Here is a 19,547-nt window from a genome sequence, read left to right as displayed (position 1 = left end):
ATAAGAGGTAGGATTTTAGCAGAACAAAAACAAGCTTTTAACAACAAAAAACTTCTGCTGCTTTGAAAATGTTCTCAGCTATCAACATAAACTAACATGAGAAGACCTTTGATAACATCCTATGCTGTTTATAAATAATAAATAAATTCAAAACAACACATGTCAATTTTACCACAGTCCCTTCCCAGAGACAGAAAGGAAATATCAACACAGTCAGTCCCCAAAGACAAACACTGGACACTTACATTAACACACACACAGAGAGAGAGAGAGAGAGAAAGAGAGAGAAAGAGAGAGAGAGAGAAACCAAAAACCAAAAAACAAAACTACACAGTTTAAAGAGATAATCAAAACTGATGAAAAAATTTTAATTTCTTGATAAAAAGACAATGCGAAGACCCCATGGGAAAATGTTCTGTGCTGCAACGGACATGATAATCTACCAGTAATCTCTACAATGTATAAGTAAGGGTGCTTCTTGGCAACCTCTTCCTTATCTCCACTTCTTTTTCCTTTAATCAGTAACTCTACTAAACCAGCCTAATATACTTTAAATTATCCTTTAAGTTTTCTCTAAATGTTTCTTTACTTCAGATTGAGTATGACAATGCAAGAAATGCAAGACAATGAGTTTGCTGAAGGTGAGGTTTAAGCTGCACTTTCAACTAAGCATGGAGAGACGACCAGTTAAATATCTTGATGATTTTAGAAGAGAAAGCACAGCTATAGGCCACATTCTTCATATTAGGAAGAAAATAGAGACTGCTAATGAGAAAAAAAATTTCCTTGGCTATTATTGGTCAGCATACAGAAGGCTGCAAAAAGTTGTTGATTGTGTCTTTCAGGGCCTCTGGGGACTTTGAAAACCTCTCCATACCCAAGATTGCCCTCCAGAATCATGTCTCCATTGCTGATGAATGGGGCCTCATCCTAGTGGTGTGGCTAAGGGAAACTTTAAGAATAACTGTCTGTGCATCTTGTGGCTGGAACAGACATGGACAAGAGCCTTGAAATGTGCAGTGTAAGGTGCTGGACTCCCTGGGCCTGGAGCAGAACACCTGGCCTTTGTCCTGGCTCTACCACCCATCATTCGTGCAACCTGAACCTCAGCCTCCCTATCTTTAAAATAGACAGTCCAGGTACTCTACCACTATAGAGAACACATCAAGAACCTAGTAAGGCAGTACACGTTGCAAGCATCCTGACAATCATGTAGTATAATGTTTTACAACACAGAAATTATTTTTTGACACTATTAAGTTTTTAAACTAAAAAATTATTTTTAGAATGTGTATCAAATAGACATTGTGCTAGGCAGTGAAGATTATGAAGAATAACATATAATTCCTATAAACTAAAAGGACTCTCCTACAATTCAATACCAAAAAACTAATAACCTAGTTTAAAAATGGGCTAAGGACCTAAATAGACATTTCTCCAAAGAAGACATACAAATGGCCAATAGGTACATGAAAAAATGCTCAATGTCACTAACCATCAGGGAAATGCAAATCAAAACCACAATGTGGTATCACCTCACACCTGCTGGGATGGCTATTATAAAAAAACAAAAAACACCAAAAGACAAGTGTTGGTGAGGATGTGGGGAAAACTGGAACCCCTGTACACAGCTGGCAGAAATGCAAATGATACAACTATGGAAAACAGTATGGAGGTTCCTCAAAAAATTAAAAATAGAACTAACATGATCTGGCAATCTCACTATTGGGTATACATCCAAAAGAAATGAATCAGGATCTCAGAGAAGTCTCGGCACTCTCACGTCACTGCAGCGTTATTTGCAATAGCCAACACGCGGAAACAACCTACGTGCCCATCGATAGATAAAGGGATGAAGAAAATGTGGTCCATGCATACAACGCAATACTATTCAGCCCTTCAAAAAGAAAGACATTTTGTAATATGCGACAACGTGGATGAAACATGAGGACCTATATGCTAAGTGAAACAAGCCAGTCACAAAAAGACAAATACTGCATGATTCCACTTATACGAGGTATATAAGATGGTTAATTTCAAAGAATCAGAGAGTAAAATGGTGGTTGCTAGGGGCTGGGGGCAGAGGAAAAAGGAGAGTTAAAAATCAGCAGGCATAAAGTTTCAGTTAAGGAAGATCAATAAGTGCCAGAGATTCACTGCACAACCCCCTACCTACAGTCAACAATAACATACTGTAACTGAAACATTTCAGAGGGGAGCTCTCATAAATAAAGTCAGGACTGACTCAGGAAAAAGGTTGGGCCAGGACTTAAATGAGTAAGATTTCCTAGAAGAAGGGATATGTGAGTGAAAGAGGGGATATAATTGGAAGAAACTGCATGTGGTTATGCAAAGCTATCTTTTAAGAGCACAGACACAGGCCGGGTGCGGTAGCTCATGCCTGTTATCCCAGCACTCTGGGCGGATCACGAGGTCAGAAGATCGAGACCATCCTGGCTAACATGGTGAAATCCCGTCTGTACCAAAAACACAAAAAAATTAGCCGGGTGGGGTGACAGGCGCCTGTAGTCCCAGCTACTCGGGAGGCTGAGGCAGGAGAATGGCGTGAACCCAGGAGGTGGAGCTTGCAGTGAGCCAAGATCGCGCCACGGCACTCTAGTCTGGGCGACAGTGCGAGATTCCATCTCAAAACAAAACAAAAAAAAGAGCATAGACACTAAAGTTATGCTACCTACATTTGAATCCTGTCTCCACTACTTTTCAGCTGGTGTTCCTGGCAAATTACAGTCATGTGGTGCTTAACGAAAAGGACACATTCTGAGAAATGTGTTGTTATGTGATTTGGTCATCGTGTGAACATTATAGAATGTACTTACACAAACCTAGATGAGATATATATTTTTATTTATATATATTTTTTTCATACAGAAAATCAGGTGTTCCAGCACCATGACTGAATATCAGTCATTTCCCCTACTCGATCTGCAGTGCCAACACTGATTGCCATACACCAAGTTTCTACCTATGCTCCATTAGAATCCACAGGGCCACCACTGAATACGCACTCTGTTGCTGACCAAAACGTTGTTATGCAGTGCATGACTTAGTTAATTTCCCTGTGCCTCAGTTTCTTCATCTATAAAATAGGGAGAATAGTCCCGAGTTCTTCGGGTTTTTATAAGGACTAATTAAAATAATATTTGTAAAGTGCTTAGAAAAGAGTACTATTAGTCAGCTTTTTCTAAGTTATACTGTGGTAACAAATTATCCCAAATTTCAGTAGCTTATAACAAAGATTTACTTCTTGTTCACGCTACATGTTGGTACAACCCTGCTCCATTTGACTTCTTCATTCTGGAGTCTGAGGAGCAGACCCTCTCTGGGCCCTGCCTTTCTCATGTCAAAGGGGACAGAGCAATGGTGGAACCAGGCAGTGGCTCTTCAAGCTTCTGCCTAGATGAAGCATTTGTCACTTCTGCTCATATTTTAGTGGCTAGTGTAAGTCAAAGAACAAAACCTGATGTCAACAGGGCACGCAGAGGCCCTATAGGGACGGCTTCAGTAGACAGGGGCAGAACATATTTTGACCAAATATATTTGAACAAACAAAAATACTAGACCAAAAAATCTACCACAAGTGTCTGGTACATAGTGCTGTGTGTTTGTTAAAGAAAAATACGTGTTTGCACAATGACACGGAATCCTGAAAGTGGATGTTTGGGAACAGTAAAATATTGAGTGTCATTGGAGTGTATGGTTCACAGAAGTGACAGGGGTAGGTGAGGAGGTCACATTTTGAAAGGCTTTGAAAGGAGGCTAGATTTTTGCCTACAGGTAGAACATAAGTTGCAACAATAAAGTTTTATAGCTATTTTTATAAATTTTATAAGTCAATTCTATCTGCCAGCTTTATTAAGACAATGGCATCATTTCATTTATTCTGCACTGAACATTTAGAAATCACATGTCGACTGGTCACTACCTCCCTGTGTTAACAATGGCCTACAACACCATTTGTCATCCTGGGCCTGAGTTGCAATTGCCACAAGGAAGAATATATTAATAGAAGCCTTCTTCCAGTCGGTCCCAGCTCCCGGTTGTCAGGACAGGGAAAGGTGGCATAGAGAGGGAGGGAAGAAAAAGGAGAGAAGGGAGTGCATATGGATGAGTCAACATGAATGTGAGTGTGTGGGGGGTGTACAATGGACAAGCACATCACACTTGCTATTTTAATTATAAAATACCCTCCAAATTTGCATGTTTCCAAAGGACTCATCTTCAACTTCTACACATGGTCCTTTTACAAGTCCCACCACCCTCATGGCTTTGGTCAGCCTTGAAATTTTTGTTTGTTTGTTTTTTGTAGAAACAGGGTTTTGCCATGTTGCCTAGGCTGGTGTTGAACTCTTGGGCTCAAGCGATCCACCTGCCTCAGTCTCTCAAAGAGCTGGGATTCCAGGCATGAGCCACTGTATCCGGTTAGCCTTGATTTTTCTTTGCAGCTTCTGTCGTCATTTTCAATAAACTACTAGAAAATAATCCAAATCTAAGTTTAACTGGGAGGCTTGTGCATCAGAGGAGTTATCTGACCTGCTACCTATACCTCTCTTTGGTCAATGGAGAAGCAATCTAAGGGAAAGAAGGTTAAGTAGGAGAAAAGGAAGCATGGAGAGAAGAGAGTTGGGCACAAGCAGAGGCGGCGCAAAGGAACTCGCACCTACCATCCCTTGCCCAGAAGCAGGCCAAGGCCTCAAAACATACTCTAGGGATGCTTACACTTCCACAGCAGGTTATGCTGTTTCCATTTGTTCACAGTTACTTTAAGACAGTAGTGTGGGTTTTTTTGTTTGTCTTTAAAAGTACTACAGAGGGAAGAGAGAAAGGCAAATCACAGCCTGCAAATGAGCTGTCCTGACTCCCTCCAGATGGCTCATTTTCCCTATCCCCGTCCTATGATCTACAAACCCTGATAAGGCTTCTGTAATCTGGCACCATCGTAAAGTGTTTCTTCTTGAAGTGCTTTAAAGATCCCCACTGCTTACAGAAAATAATCCAAACTCAGACCACATTCGAAGTCCCAAATCTTACTTTTGGGTGTAACAGATTTTTTTTTTCCTACACTGGAATCTGCTGGATCAGAAATAATCAAAGTCTGATATACTGTACCCAAGTAACAAATGCAGGAAATGGGTACAGTGAAGGGCTGCATTGAAGGGAGAAGTCTGAGGAATATAGCCTGTTAATTCACTCTCAAACAGCTTGAAAGAGGTTCAAGTAAAGATAAATGTGTGAACTGTAATAAAAAGAAAAATCGGCAAAAGAAGGCTCTTTCTATTTTAATCATGCCAGAATCAGATCAGTCCTGAGGCCTCAGCTTTTGAGAATTAGGGTGCATCCCTGTGGTAATGACTCAGTACTATGATTCATAAAATTGCAGAAAATGAAGAAGTTCTGGGATGTAGATGGCTCAAAAGCTCTCTGCAGAACCACAAAAAGAATTTAAATGAAGTTCAGTAAGTAAGCAATGCTTTAAGGAAAAGAAAAGTATTAATGTGTAACAAAATTAGTGGAATTATGAATATATAAAGACTGACTTCAATTTTTGAAGGTCTCTCACCAGACATTAAGAACAGTTAATACAGTCACTGAAATGCTGAAGTATTTGTTTAAAATGATATATGTCACTTGGCTGTAATAGCCAAGCTTTCCAATTACAATTTTGCAACATTTCATGAAAAGTCCTATTTTAAATACTAAATGTTTGCATTAAAAATCAGAACTGTCAAAGGAGGAAAAAGGCAACATAAAAACATTTATCAATGATACATGTGAATAATCTTATAGTAATCTTTAAGTACAAGGGAATCCCCCTCACCTTTCCTGGGCAGCAGCTGGGGTCTCTACCGGATAACAAAATAGAACTGAGGTCTGACAGCCATCCTTGGCAAACTAACTTACTATTGCTCCTGTAAGCTAAAAACTGTCCTCCCTCAACTCAGAAAAATGATTTAGTTATTTTCTGTGATATCACTGAAGATAAAAAGTGGTCAACTTACTAGTAAAATACTGTACTGACATAATTTATCAATCTTCTATTTTAATCAGTGGAATGCTTTAAAGTTATATATTCAAAGACATCTATAATTATGCAAGAATAAGGGACACCGAGGAGAGATTAAAAACTAGTCTAGGCCAGGCGTGGTGGCTCACGTCTATAATCGCAGCACTTTGGGTGGCTGAGGTGGACGGATTCCCTGATGTCAGGAGTTCCAGACCAGCCTGGCCAACATGGTGAAACCTCGTCTCTACTGAATATACAAAAAAAGTAGCCAGACGTGGTGGCATGCACCTGCAATCCCAGCTACTCGGGAGGCTGAGGCACAAGAATCGCTTGAACCAGGGAGGCAGTGGTTGCAGTGAGCCAAGATCGTGTTACTGCACTCCAGCCTGGGTGACAGAGCAAGCCTGTCTTTAAAAAAAAAAAAAAACACTAGCCTAAACAAAATAAATCAACCAGTACCTAGCTAAATAAAATAAGCTCAATCCAAAGTTGGCAGCTTTCCAGAAAAGCATGAGTAAAGTTTTTGGTTTCTATGACAGCAAACAACAAATTACTTATGCTTCATACAAATCTCTTTGTTTAAAAAATACTCTTTCTCTTAAAAAACATGTTAATTGCCAGATTGAAATAAAATCACTGCTTAACACACATGGTTAAGTGAATTACTGGTTTCAATACTAAAACATGAAATCTCATCAATGGGTTTTGTAACATTTCCCAAAACACTGAATATCATCTATGATTATAATTATCTGTGCATTTCTTTTGCATAGTAAGAATTTTATTTTGTTTGTATTTTATTCAGCATAATATCTCCCCAAAAAGGGAAGTCACTTGATCTATAAAAGAAGAGGGGAAGTCATGTTGAGCAAGAGCCATCTGGAATAGGCAGTCTGTGGCTTTGTGAATCTCAGGCTTGCATCCTATAGTCAGTGGTGTGCAAATCAAACACTCACAAATAATACTGATACTCTCTTTTACAATCTTCCTTATCTAAAGTATGCCACATCACAGTAAATATTTCATAATAAAAATGAGAATTTTCTAGACAAAAAAAGAAAATGTTCCTTAAGTTCAAAACAAGCACCAACATTTATGGTACAGAACATAGGAAAACTGGCTATGATTCATGAATATTAATTATTTTAAATAAACACAGTCATCTAATTATGGTAAAATAATAATAAAGAACAAGGTTAACATGAAGATTTATCAGATTTTTTTGTCATAGAAGGTTGCTAACTTTGGCTGAATAAATGACTGTAAAAGGCTCAGAAATGTTTATTATTAGCAGGGTTCTTCAAAATGCTACATCATCTTTGAATTATATTCCAAACACACTGTAATTCTATTCGTGCTTCTGAAACAAGGAATTTTTTTTTTTGTCAAGAATTTTATTTTAAATGTCTGATTCCTTTTAAAAACTAAAAACAGGTTTTTAATTTTTTAATTAAAAAATTAAATTTTTTTAAAATTTAATTAAATTAACTAAATTAACCCACTACCTGTTAAACATGTGTACTGGAAAAGACTATGATCTTAACATACAATTTTAGATTTTAAAAAGACTACAAAGAGATGAAAAATGCAACCTCCAATTCTAGTGCACTGAATGTCACACAATGAAACTTTCTGAGGAGACAGCAAGCACTAAAAGCCAGGAGTCTAAAAAAAGAATAAAGAAAGAAAATGGAATGTGTTTAAAAAAACTGAGTCACATAAGAGTTACTAAAGAAGCGGACAAATATTGAGAGTAAAAGAATTAATAGTAACTAACACAATGAAGGCATATATAATAAGGTACTTCAATATTTGAATGCTTTTGGAAAATACTTAAAACAGAACTCAAAACCATTACTGCTAAGTGAAACAAATATGCCATGGAAGAAATAGTACATCCTTAGGCAGCTCTCATGATTAAAGCAATGAGCTCCTTCTTTGCTGTTCTCAGGTTGGTTAAGTCTTCCTCAGTCACGCAGCAGTACTAACTGCGTGAGCCTAGACTTGGGAGAGTCTGGCACCTGTGTCCCAGAGAATCAGTCTAATTCCAGGATGGCCCTAAGCCACCACAAGTCTCAAGAATACCAGACGGATAGCTCAGGCATTTTGAAGACTTCACAGCAGGGTTTAGTTCTGTGGTCCTGAAGCCAAATCAGGTATCTGGGCAGATGTGAAAATTTTTAGGGAGGAGAAAACAAAGTGACTTGGAGCCCCAGAATCTTGGCTGCAAGCATATCAGCCATGGGGAACGAAGGCATAGTTTTAAGCAAAGAATGAACACAGAAAAGGAATAATAAAGAGAGCTTAAAGGAAGAAGAGGGGTAAGCAGGCACACAGGATGACACACTGGCCCCAAATACCAGTCATTCACCCAAGAAACAAGGATAGTGATAATTTACTTGAAATGTATGTAGTCCTTGTAGTGAAATGTGTATTATTATGAATCCATTCTGTCATTTTTAGTCTTTTCCAAGAAAGAAATTAAAACTATGCTCTATAACCCCTAGTTAAAATTTATTTTTATAAATCTGGAGGTTCAAATTTAAGTCATGGATGAAGAATAAAACTCCATTTCATGCTCTAATTTCTTTTTAAATACCTCATAGAGAATTTAGGACAAATGCTTATTATTAAAATAAAATACAATAGCATGGGCAAGATGAAAAAATTCCAGCACACATACTGAGGCTGCTTGGTTCATTCCCTTCTTCCATGATGAGTCTTTGGGTCAGGTACAACCCACCTGACTTTCCAGTCGCCATTTTTTCTCCCTCGTGTGACAATATCTTTTTACAAAATGAGCAGACTATCTCTCCTTATTTTTAGTAAGTCCAACTTCTTCACATTCAGGCTTTTTTTTTTTTTTCTATGATTTAAAAACGATAACACTGACAAGAAATCCAGCTAAAACTTTCATCAAAATTACCTTGAAAGCACAGACTGGCCTCCCTTGTCTCAATTTTCCATGTGACTGGCCTTTTTTTTTTTTTTTTTTTTTGAGACGGAGTCTCGCTCAGTCGCCCAGACTGGAGTGCAGTGGCGCCACCTCGGCTCACTCACTGCAAGCTCTGCCTCCCGGGTTCACGCCATTCTCCTGCCTCAGCCTCCTGAGTAGCTGGGACTACAGGCGCCCGTCACCGCGCCCGGCTAATTTTTTTGTATTTTTAGCAGAGATGGGGTTTCATCATGTCAGCCAGGATGGTCTCCACCTCGTGACCTCGTGATCCACCCGCCTCGGCCTCCCAAAGTGCTGGGATTACAGGCGCGAGCCAACGTGCCCGGCCGTGACTGGCCCTTTTTAATCACTACAGAAGTAGCATTGAGCCAGACCTGCCATGGTTAAACGAATGTTGAGAGCCGGGTGCAGTGGCTCATGCCTGTAATCCCAGCACTTTGGGAGGCTGAGGCGGGCAGATCACCTGAGGTCGGGAGTTCGAGACCAGCCTGACCAACATGGAGAAACCCCATCTCTACTAAAAATGCAAAATTAGCCGGGCGTGGTGGCGCATGCCTGTAATCCCAGCTACTCAGTCTCCTGTGGCAGGAGAATCACTTGAACCCAGGAGGCAGACGTTGTGGTGAGCTGAGATTGCACCACTGCACTCCAGCTTGGGCAACAAGAGCGAAATTCTGTCTCAAAAAAAAGAATGGTGAGACAGTTGAATATGATGCACCATCTAAATAGGACAATTTTCCTAATGTTTTTACAGGAGAGAGAGAGAATTGGGTATAAAAAGGTAGTCACACTTACAAGTCCACTTATGGCTACAATCCAGATGTAGGAACCAGAGGTGAAAAGCTATAAAAGAAAAAAAAAAGGCAACTAAAAATAAAATTCACTTATTTTTACATAACTACAGTCATGACCATTTATATAAAGTATTAACTATATATGCCATAATACAGAGAAGCAAATGGAAAATTAGTAAATATCAACTGTTATTTAAAAGAAAATTGTATATTAATTTTTTTTATTCAGACATCAGACTTTGTATAGCCTAAAACAAGTTGAACCTGGCCCACACCCCATGCAAAGAAAAATAAGTGAAACCAAAGTATGATGTTATTTATAAACTTCAACTGACTTAAAGTAAAATACTACATATAAAGAAATTATTAGAATTAACAACATACAAAACAGGTAATCACCATCCCATGCTTGGCAATGATGTGATATTTATGTAAATAACTTTCTCATTTTAATTTCTTAACATTGTTACCCTAAATTTAGATGGGAAGAACCCTGCCAGCCTACTTAGGTCTATATTCAACGGTAACTTTCTCAAGTGTTGATATTCTCATTCTAGTTCACCCAAGGAAGAGCAAACTAAATCACAGTAATGAAGTTAATCAATGGCAAAGTAATTAGAATTAGATCTCATGAAATTCTTCCCTTTGTTTTCCAAATAGTTTATATCTTAGAATTGTGCTCAGGGTAATTAAAAAAAAAAAATCATAAGGACTCTGAAAATGTTCCTGCAACAAAGAAATGATTTGTGGGTTATTGTTGGTTAATTTTTAGAACTTTAGATTGGGGGTTTACTTCTGATTGTAGAGGAAAAGGCAGGATACTCAGGCAGGACAGCCCAGGTTCATCGCTGGCATTGTGCTAGATGAAAACCTCAAAGTTCTGCACACTTACCAAAGACACACAGAAAGAAGACAGACACAAAAGGTAAGAGTTGACATACTCACACAGAGAAGCTGGCAAGCTTTGCTCTAGTGATAGGCTCACTTAGAAATGTGCACTGGCTGCGACTTTAAATTTGAACCTTTGATGTAGCACGGACGTTTGTTCAGTGGAAATGACTCTGATAATAATGATGGGAACCATGTAGACAAATATTTTGCTGTAGTTTTCTTCTACAAATAGAAGGAATAACAGACTAGCTAACACTTTCTATGTGTCAGGCATTGCTCTCAAGGCACTTCAGCAAGACCCAGTGGTTAAGCAATTTGCTGCAGGTCAACAGCCAGCAGGTGGTGGGCTGGAGTGTATCCAGGACTGCCTCCACAGTCATGCTCTCCACTCTTCCATGTCTCATATGCAAGTAAAAAGAGCATCTCATTTTGTCATTAAAAAAGTAATTTCCTCTGGGTTCTGAAGCCTCTCATTGCCTGTGTGGTCGCCAGTATGTCTGCCTACATCTTGCCAGTGTCTGTGTGTTTTCTCATGGTTGGGCTCCTTGAGGACAGGGGCTACATCTCACTCAGTGGGTGATACTGATTTAAGTATCGGATGGCTTGAGAGCCCATAACATCATAGCCCATTGCACAGGGCATGATGTTATGGGCTGTCAAGTCATCGGATACTTAAATGAGTCTTAAGCATTTTGGCTCTTCCGATTATGATTCAAGTCTTCATTCATTCATTCATTCATTCACTCATTCAACAATGTCCCTAGTTGTAATGGGGAGAGAAAAAGGCACAGAAACACATGCAAAGACTTGGAGGGGAGGGAGGCAGGCAGAGGATGTACACTTTAGCAATAAGGAGTTCAGTTACACTCCTTCAAGGTGGGCACAAGTGGGAGTTGACACCAGACAGGCAAGAAGAACCCTGCATGCCATTCATGCTAAGGACCTAGATTTTATCAAGGAGCCAATGAGGCATCTCCACCTCTATTTTCTGATCTCCACAATTACTTTTCCACCAACCTACTACAATGGCCCTGTGACAAAGGCCATGCTGTGTCTCTTTATCCAACTAAGATCCCCTTTCCCCGAGAGATTAAACATAATACTTATTTTGCTTTATGCCAAAAACAAAACAAAACAAGAAATACATTCACAATCTCAGAAAAATGAATGGTGGTAGCTACAGAGACACAAATTATTAATTAATAGTAACCAATTGACTTAGCTCTTATTATCTGTTCAGATTACACTAAACACTTCATGCTATCTTTCAAATACCTCTATAAGGTAGATATTATCATCCCCACTTGATAGATGGGGAAATGGGGGTTCAGAAAAGGTAAGTGACAAAGCAAATCATTACCAGACCAAGTCATTAAACCGAAACCCAATGACTTGGCTCCAAAGACTTTCCACAATGTCACACTGAACTCCTACTCCACAATTAATAAAACAGTGTTTTCATTCTCAAAGATTCTACATAGCTTTAGAGTTGGAAGAACTATACAGTCAATGTGAGGCTCAGAGGGGTTCCAAGACTCAACCCAAGTCTCATGGCTGGAGAGAGGCAAGATAGGACTAGAACTTGGGTCTCCTGAGCAAGGTCTGGAGTGCTCTTCAAATTCCACATGGCCTCTGTTATAACAGCTTTAAAAATATTAAATCTACTATAGCAAATCCTACTCATAAGAATCAACTGCAGAAACGGGCTATTTGGTTACACGGATATCAGGTAGGATCAGGGGGGCGTTTAACAGTACTAGGGTTGAGAGATGGAGAATAAACAGATTTCATGAGAAACGGTTGTAAAAGTGGTAAGAAAACGCCCCAGATGAGCCATTGATAACACATGACAGCAGACTGGAGAAGTGAGAGGAAATGCTAAAGGTTAAAAGGGGAGGGAGGAAGGCATTCTGAAGCGACTCTAGTATCCGGTTATATGTGCGTGGGATAAGGAATGTTATGAGTATTAATCAGTGGATCAAAAGGCCAAGCGACACATGGTGACACAGGAAGCTGTAGAATAAAACTACATCAAAAGCCGTGAGAGTAAAAGAAAAGTGACAAGTAGTACAGATAGAAAACTGAAAATCATTCTCCTACCACAGACCTGGAGCCCAGCAGGGAGAAACTGACATTCGCTGAGGATTGGCAAAGAAGCTTTTCAAATGTAAGCTGGACAGTAGTACTCTAGCAGTCTTCACAGCAAACCATTTAGCAAATGGTGACACTACCATCACAGCTACACAAACAAGGAAATAATGAAGCTGACAATGCTTCTTGAAAACTCCAAAGCTCGGGTTGGTAGAGCACACTCTTCTTCAGAGCTTTATTTGCGACACTGTATTCAATAAATTAATTTTGACACTGATTTTCTACTTTCTACTTTTTGATTGTTCTCATTTGTTTCCACTTCATACTATGATTGTTAAAAAGCACTCACATGCAATTGTACACGAAATGAAAACATTTTCCACAGATACAAATTACAGTGAAAGCTCTTATCAGATTTCTAAAGACTATGAAAGTATTCTAGTACCTTCTATACCTTGATGTTCTTGTTCTGTAACACTTCCTTTAAACATTTGATATAGATCATGAAGCCAAGATTATGGGGGGAAAAAAACCATTGTTTTCAAGGAGATCAAATGAGAGAAAGACCAAAAAAACCGATCCGGTTAAAGAAAAGTGAACATAAAAATGCATACTGTACCTGTAGTCCCAATATATAAATCAATGTCTTGTTTGTGATGGACAACGGGCCCAGAATTTGTGCCACTTGGACTCTTGGTATGGAGCAGTAAAATGGTACAAACAGAGCAAACACAGGTGCCAGGCTATGCAAACAAATAAAAAAAAATCACTATAATAGTGAATTTTAAACACCAATGGCAGATGTATCTTTGAAGTAACACTGCTTATAATTTTATTTCAGTCTGAAAGCATAGTCTTAGATATACACATTGATTTCCAAATACGCATCATGTCCAAAATAATTTGTACAGAACACTTTATGAAAACTCTAATCATTCTATCCTTATTGCCCCTCCTGAAACCACCACAAAGAAGTGGTTCAGCACCTACTAATTGTGAGAAAAGTGGAGGCAATGTTTTCTTCCCAGGTATTACTAAAATCTAATGAGAACCTAGACAAACCAAAAGCAGCAAACATTAGAATTCTTCACAGTCAAATCCAAAAGCCTCATCTCAGGCCCTGTCTAGTGATCTGTCACCATGGCTCTGACACGGTTCACCTCTGGCCCTCCCTTCCTCACATTCCTTCCTCCCTTTGTCTGAAACCCTGTTTCTCAGTGGCTGACCAGCGATTTCTTACACCACTCTTCTGGCTTCTCCATGGTTCCATTATAGCCTTTTCTTCTTGCTCACTCATCTGCTCATATAATCTCAACCCTTTCTATAGCTTGGGCTAAGAAAATGAAGTGAGACCTAAAACTGCCTGCCCATTTCTGAATGTCAATTTGACACCTTCACCTTGACAGATTCAAAAGTCCTATGTGTCTTTCTACTTACAGTCTTGCTTCTCTCTGATCCATTTCTTAACATTGTTGGCAGTATTCTCTTCCTAAAACACAACTCTGATCACATCACTCCCTTGCTTAAAAACCCTTCCTTCCGGCTGGGTATGAGCGGTGGCTCATGCCTGTAATCCCAGCACTTTGGGAGGCCAAGGCGGGTGGATCACAAGGTCAGGAGATCGAGACCATCCTGGCTAACACGGTATAACCCCATCTCTACTAAAAATACAAAAAATTAGCCGGGCATGGTGGCGGGCACCTGCAGTCCCAACTACTACTTGGGAGGCTGAGGCAGGAGAATGGCGTGAATCCGAGAGGCGGAGCTTGCAATAAGCCAAGATTGCACCACTGCACTCTAGCCTGGACGACAGAGCGAGACTGTCTCAAAAACAAAAAACAAAAAACAGAAACAAACAAAAAAGACCTTCCTTCCATAGGCTCCAGTATCCAAAGATAAAATGCTTCATAAAGATGTGATGGCAAAGTGCCCCAGTTCGCTCTCATCACTGCAGATTGTTACCACTGTCCTCCTCTCTGCTTCCCCTCATCTGGACCATCACACACAAGGCCCCCTCAAAAATCCACACAGCTGCTCCTTGAATAAGCTGGCTGCTTTGACTCTCCACTGATGCAGGTTCTGCTTTCCACTTTCAGTCCTAGGAAACTCAGCTTGTGCAACACTGCTCAGCTCTTCCCACAAGACTTCTCTGACTCCTCCTGGCAGCTGGTGGCTTTCCTTATGGCCCCCAAGCTATGTCAGTTTCACTGCTGCAATGAATCAGTGAATCAAATGCGTGCCGAGGATGTCACAGCAGGACGCCCGGCATAGGAACTACAACTATGTCCAAGAGAAAGAAGCAGTCCTTGACCTCAAGGAACTCATCACAGGACTGAAATCTTACGTTCCTACAAGTGCTGGGCAGGTAATATGAATGAGTAGAGTGGTTTGGGCACAAACTTGCACCCGTTTTTCATTAAACACTTGGCTTAATTACTCAGTCTGTTTTATTTTCCCGCTTTTGGGAAAATGGCACCAGAAAAAAAAAGAATTATTTCATTATCACAAGAAAAATGCAAAAAATATGTTTCACTTCTACAAAGAACTGTCCTTGGTGCCACTTTGTGGAAACACAGGACCCTCCTGGCCTCTTGTGCAATATCTCATCCTTGATAGAGACCATGTTATTCTGAAAAATGCACTGTCCTCTCAATTCTACTATTAAAAACAAAATCAAACCAAAATATAACAAACACAAAACAAATGTGATAAATGGCAGCTGCATCAACAGCTATCAACACAGACGCAGCAAATGCTAGAACAGGGAAAACTCCAGCTGATAAGGCCTCAGCGAAGGCACTGTGACAGGACTGGAGACACAGAGATGCCAGATACACCTGGCTGGCCATCCAGTGAGAAGGATGGCAGGGACCGGGTGGCAGACGGAGGTGCACATCACAGCGGGCTCCTACCGCCACTTGCCCAGTCTAGAATTCCTCACGTATCAGACCTTCCTCCCAGGCTGAGCACCCCAGGACAGGGAAGAAGAGGCAGTCCTAGTTCTCCTAGCACCTGGCACAATGCTTGACACAGTTTAGGAGCTCACTACATTTAGGGCCACAAAATAATCCTTATTCTAGAACAACTGTTATGACTCACATTTGAATTGACTATACAGAGTTCTCAAAAACCTCAGATTATTAATTCGGAGAGAAAGCATCATATTTTATCTAGCTTTGCCTAATGCAGATTCTTATACACAATCCATATTCAATATTGGTTGGATTTTTTTAAATTAACAAAGCAGTTTTTAAACACTACACAAAATAACTGCTTTTGTCCAATTACAAACCCAAGCACAATTGATTAAAACAGCTGGGCCTTCTTTTCATGGAAAAGTATGAGTTAGTCACTCCTGGGCATAAATCCTCCAATGCCTCCCCACCTACAATCATGAAAAAGATGTTCCAGGCCCTGAGTCTCCATCCCCATCCTGATCCTGTGCTCCGCAGGACAGCAACTTCTCAGAGAAGCCCTCCCTGACTGCCCCATTTCAAACCACACCTCCCACCCTCTCAGCCTTCCCCCTCTGCATTCTCTATTCTCTTCCTGACCTTCTTCCCCCACAGCACTTACAGCCTTCTCATCACTGCCAGCTATCGTCTACCTTAAAAGTAGAATGGAAGCTTCACACAGACGGGGATTTTGGTCTGTTTTGTTTGCTGTTTTATCCCCACTGTCTAGAATTGTGCCTGGCATAGAGTAAGGTTTCAATAAATATTTGCAGAAGAAATGAATTTTCCTTTAAAACAGTAAAACCATACAGCAGAACTTGCCTTTTGTTTTAAAAAGCCCCCTTCCTTTTTATCATTTTTAATGGGATTAAAACATATGGTTTCATATGTAGCTCAAAATATGGTCTGTTCTCTTGGTGATTATGAAACCCTACCTGGGGAGCCAATTGCACCAGAGGTCTCTTACCACAGAACATGCCCTTCGAGTTGCTTAATTCATAGAAGTTCTGTTCACATTTAGTAATAAAGTACAAATAATGATGTTATAACTAAATAATCTAAAGCAGAGTTCTTGTTTGAGGTTACATTTCAATGTAAACTAAAAAAATACTGGTAGAAATTTTAATGACCACTGTTTACATTTCACATACCAATAGAAGTTTAAAAATTCCTTAAAAAATACTAATCACTGTATAATTTTAAACGATGACTAAATACTAGGCCACATATACACATTTCAGACCAAAACTACACAGGCTGTTCTGTAGAAATTTTCCGTTGCTATTTCTATACACACAGACTTCACAAAGTACCATAATGTTATTAGTCATTGACCAGTCTTTTTCTTTTCCTTATTTTATGACAACATCTGTTCTTTATACTGTCAACAGTAATTCAGTTTGACCTTTTTTCATACTGTGAAGAACTACCTTCTGGAAGCCCTTTCTGGCTTAAGCAGATGAGGCTGTAGTACAGAAAAGAGAAAGCAGGTTATAAACATTTCATCCATCCTTTCTTTTTTTCTTTTATTTTCTTAAGACAGGGTATCTGTCTGTCACCCAAGCTGGAGTAGAGCGCAGTGGCACAATCACGGCTCACTGTAGCCTCTAATTCCTAATCTTCTCGCCTCAGCCTCCAGAGTAACTGGGACTACAGGTGTGAGCCACCACACGTGGCTAAGTTTTAAACTTTTTTTAGAAACAGGGTCTCGCTGTGTTGCCCACACTGATCTCAGTCTCCTGGCATCAGGCAATCCTCCTGCCTCAGCCTTCTGAACTGCTGGGATTACAGGTGTGAGCCATTGCTAATTCATCCTTTAATATCACTAATACTTACAGAGCATCTACTGCTACATATTCATGATTGCACTCGATAGAAAACATAAAATAAAATAACACAGACGCCTGTTCAGGTTGCAAATGTCCATTTCACTTCTTCCACAGAAAAGGTCACTGGATGTGGTGGCTCACACCTGTAATCCTAGCACTTTGGGAAGCCAAGGCAGGCAGATGGCTTGAGCTCAGGAGAGTTTGAGACCAGCCTAGGCAACATAATGAGACCTTGTTTCCACAATAAATAAATAAATAAATGAATGAATAAACAAACAAACAAAAATTAGCTGGATGTGGTGGCATGTGCCTATAGCCCCAGCTACTTAGGAGGCTGAGGTGGGAGGGTCACTTCAGCCCAGGAGGCAGAGGTTGCAGTAAGCCAAGATTGTGCCACTGCACTCCAGCCTGGTCAACAGGGTGAGACCCTGTCTCAGACAAACAAACAAACAAAAAAACCAAAAAACTGTAAAGATCAACTCTACTTTTACAGTACAATCGCAACTCAAGAAACCCTGGTAACTTTCAACAGCAATAAAACAAGGTTTGTGAGCTTATGAAATGATCTAAAATACAGCTTCAGTGGCCTCTTACAGGATAATGACCCCATCACCTCTTCATCTGTCTGACTACTCTGATATCAAAAAAAAAGGGGCTGGGCACGGTGGCTCATGCCTGTAACGCCAGCACTTTGGGAGGCCAAGGCAGGTGGATCATGAGTTCAAGAGATGGAGACCATCCTGGCCAACATGGTGAAACCCTGTCTCTACTAAAAATACAAAAATTAGCTAGGCTGAGGCAGAAGAATCGCTTGAACCCGGGAGGTGGAGGCTGTAGTGAGCCGAGATCACGCCACTGCACTCCAGCCTGGAGAGAGTGACACTCCATCTAAAAAATAAAAATAAAAAATAAAAATAAAGTGGGGGGACAGATCCAGTTTGTCAGAGGAATTACTTTAACTAGTTGAGTCCTTCACTATATAAAAATGTTTTACTTAATATAACTATTCAAAATTAAAAGCTAAAACCCCACCAGAATGGTCTTTCAACAAACTGAAAAATTTATCAACAGTGTCTTCTTCAAGTACTCTGCAGTCTAAGTTTTGCTTTTTGTTTGTTTGTTTGTTTGTTTTGAGACGGAGTCTAGCTCTGTCGCCCAGGCTGGAGTACAGTGGTGCCATCTCAGCTCACTGCAAGCTCCGCCTCCCAGGTTCACGCTGTTCTCCTGCCTCAGCCTCCAGAGTAGCTGGGACTACAGGCGCCCACCACCACACCTGGCTAATTTTTTGTATTTTTAGTAGAGACGGGGTTTCACCGTGTTAGCCAGGATGGTCTCGATCTCCTGTCCTCGTGATCCACCTGCCTTGGCCTCCCAAAGTGCTGGGATTACAGGCGTGACCCACCGCGTCCGGCCTGCAGTCTAAGTTTTAAATGAACTAGTTCTAGAATATGATGTCATGTTTATCCACCAAGTCATAAAACCTCTGTAACACCCCCTCATAGAATTTTTGTACTAGGAATTACCTTGGAGATCATTTAGTTCAATACCTTTAGTTTATACACAGAGAGGTGGTAGCCCAAAGAATTCAGCTGACTTACTTGATGCTCTTTCTTGTGTCTGACAATGTTTCTCCATACTCTCAGCATTTTAGAGGTTAGAAGAACCTAATGACATCTGTGGGAGGCAAAAGCTACTCGACTATTTTTACAGAATCCTGGAGCAGAAAGGTCTCTGAGGTCACAGAGTTACAAATTCCTATCAAATGATTCAATTCTGTCTACATCATCCCTCAAAATCAACATCAAGTTTACACAAGCATCTAAATAAGAAACAGCATACTCCATTTTTTAAAATAATCACAACTTTTGGGAATGACTCTCATCTTCTGATCCGAAAGCTATCTCCAGTAACTTCTTACTGGCCCTCCCGCTAGTCTTTGGAGTTAGGAAGACTGACATAAGCAATGTAAACACTTTTCTATGAGAGTTTCCACAAGCAGAAGGATAATGA

General features: G+C 40.1%; 1 protein-coding gene across 2 annotated transcripts in view; it reads right to left on the bottom strand.

The window, feature by feature from the left end:
• Positions 1-19,547, bottom strand: part of UBAC2 (UBA domain containing 2) — a 186,691-nt gene that overhangs the window by 59,915 nt on the left and 107,229 nt on the right. For both annotated transcript variants that reach the window (XM_003914029.5, XM_031655635.1), the window contains 2 exons: positions 13,374-13,497; positions 9,774-9,821 (listed from right to left, as the gene is read on the bottom strand). In XM_003914029.5, coding sequence (XP_003914078.2) covers positions 9,774-9,821; positions 13,374-13,497 — 172 coding nt within the window. The remainder of the gene's footprint in view (positions 1-9,773; positions 9,822-13,373; positions 13,498-19,547) is intronic.

This window comes from Papio anubis, chromosome 15 (assembly GCF_008728515.1).
Source record: "Papio anubis isolate 15944 chromosome 15, Panubis1.0, whole genome shotgun sequence".
NCBI classification, from domain to species: domain Eukaryota; kingdom Metazoa; phylum Chordata; class Mammalia; order Primates; family Cercopithecidae; genus Papio; species Papio anubis.
This window is presented reverse-complemented; position numbering and strand designations above follow the sequence as displayed.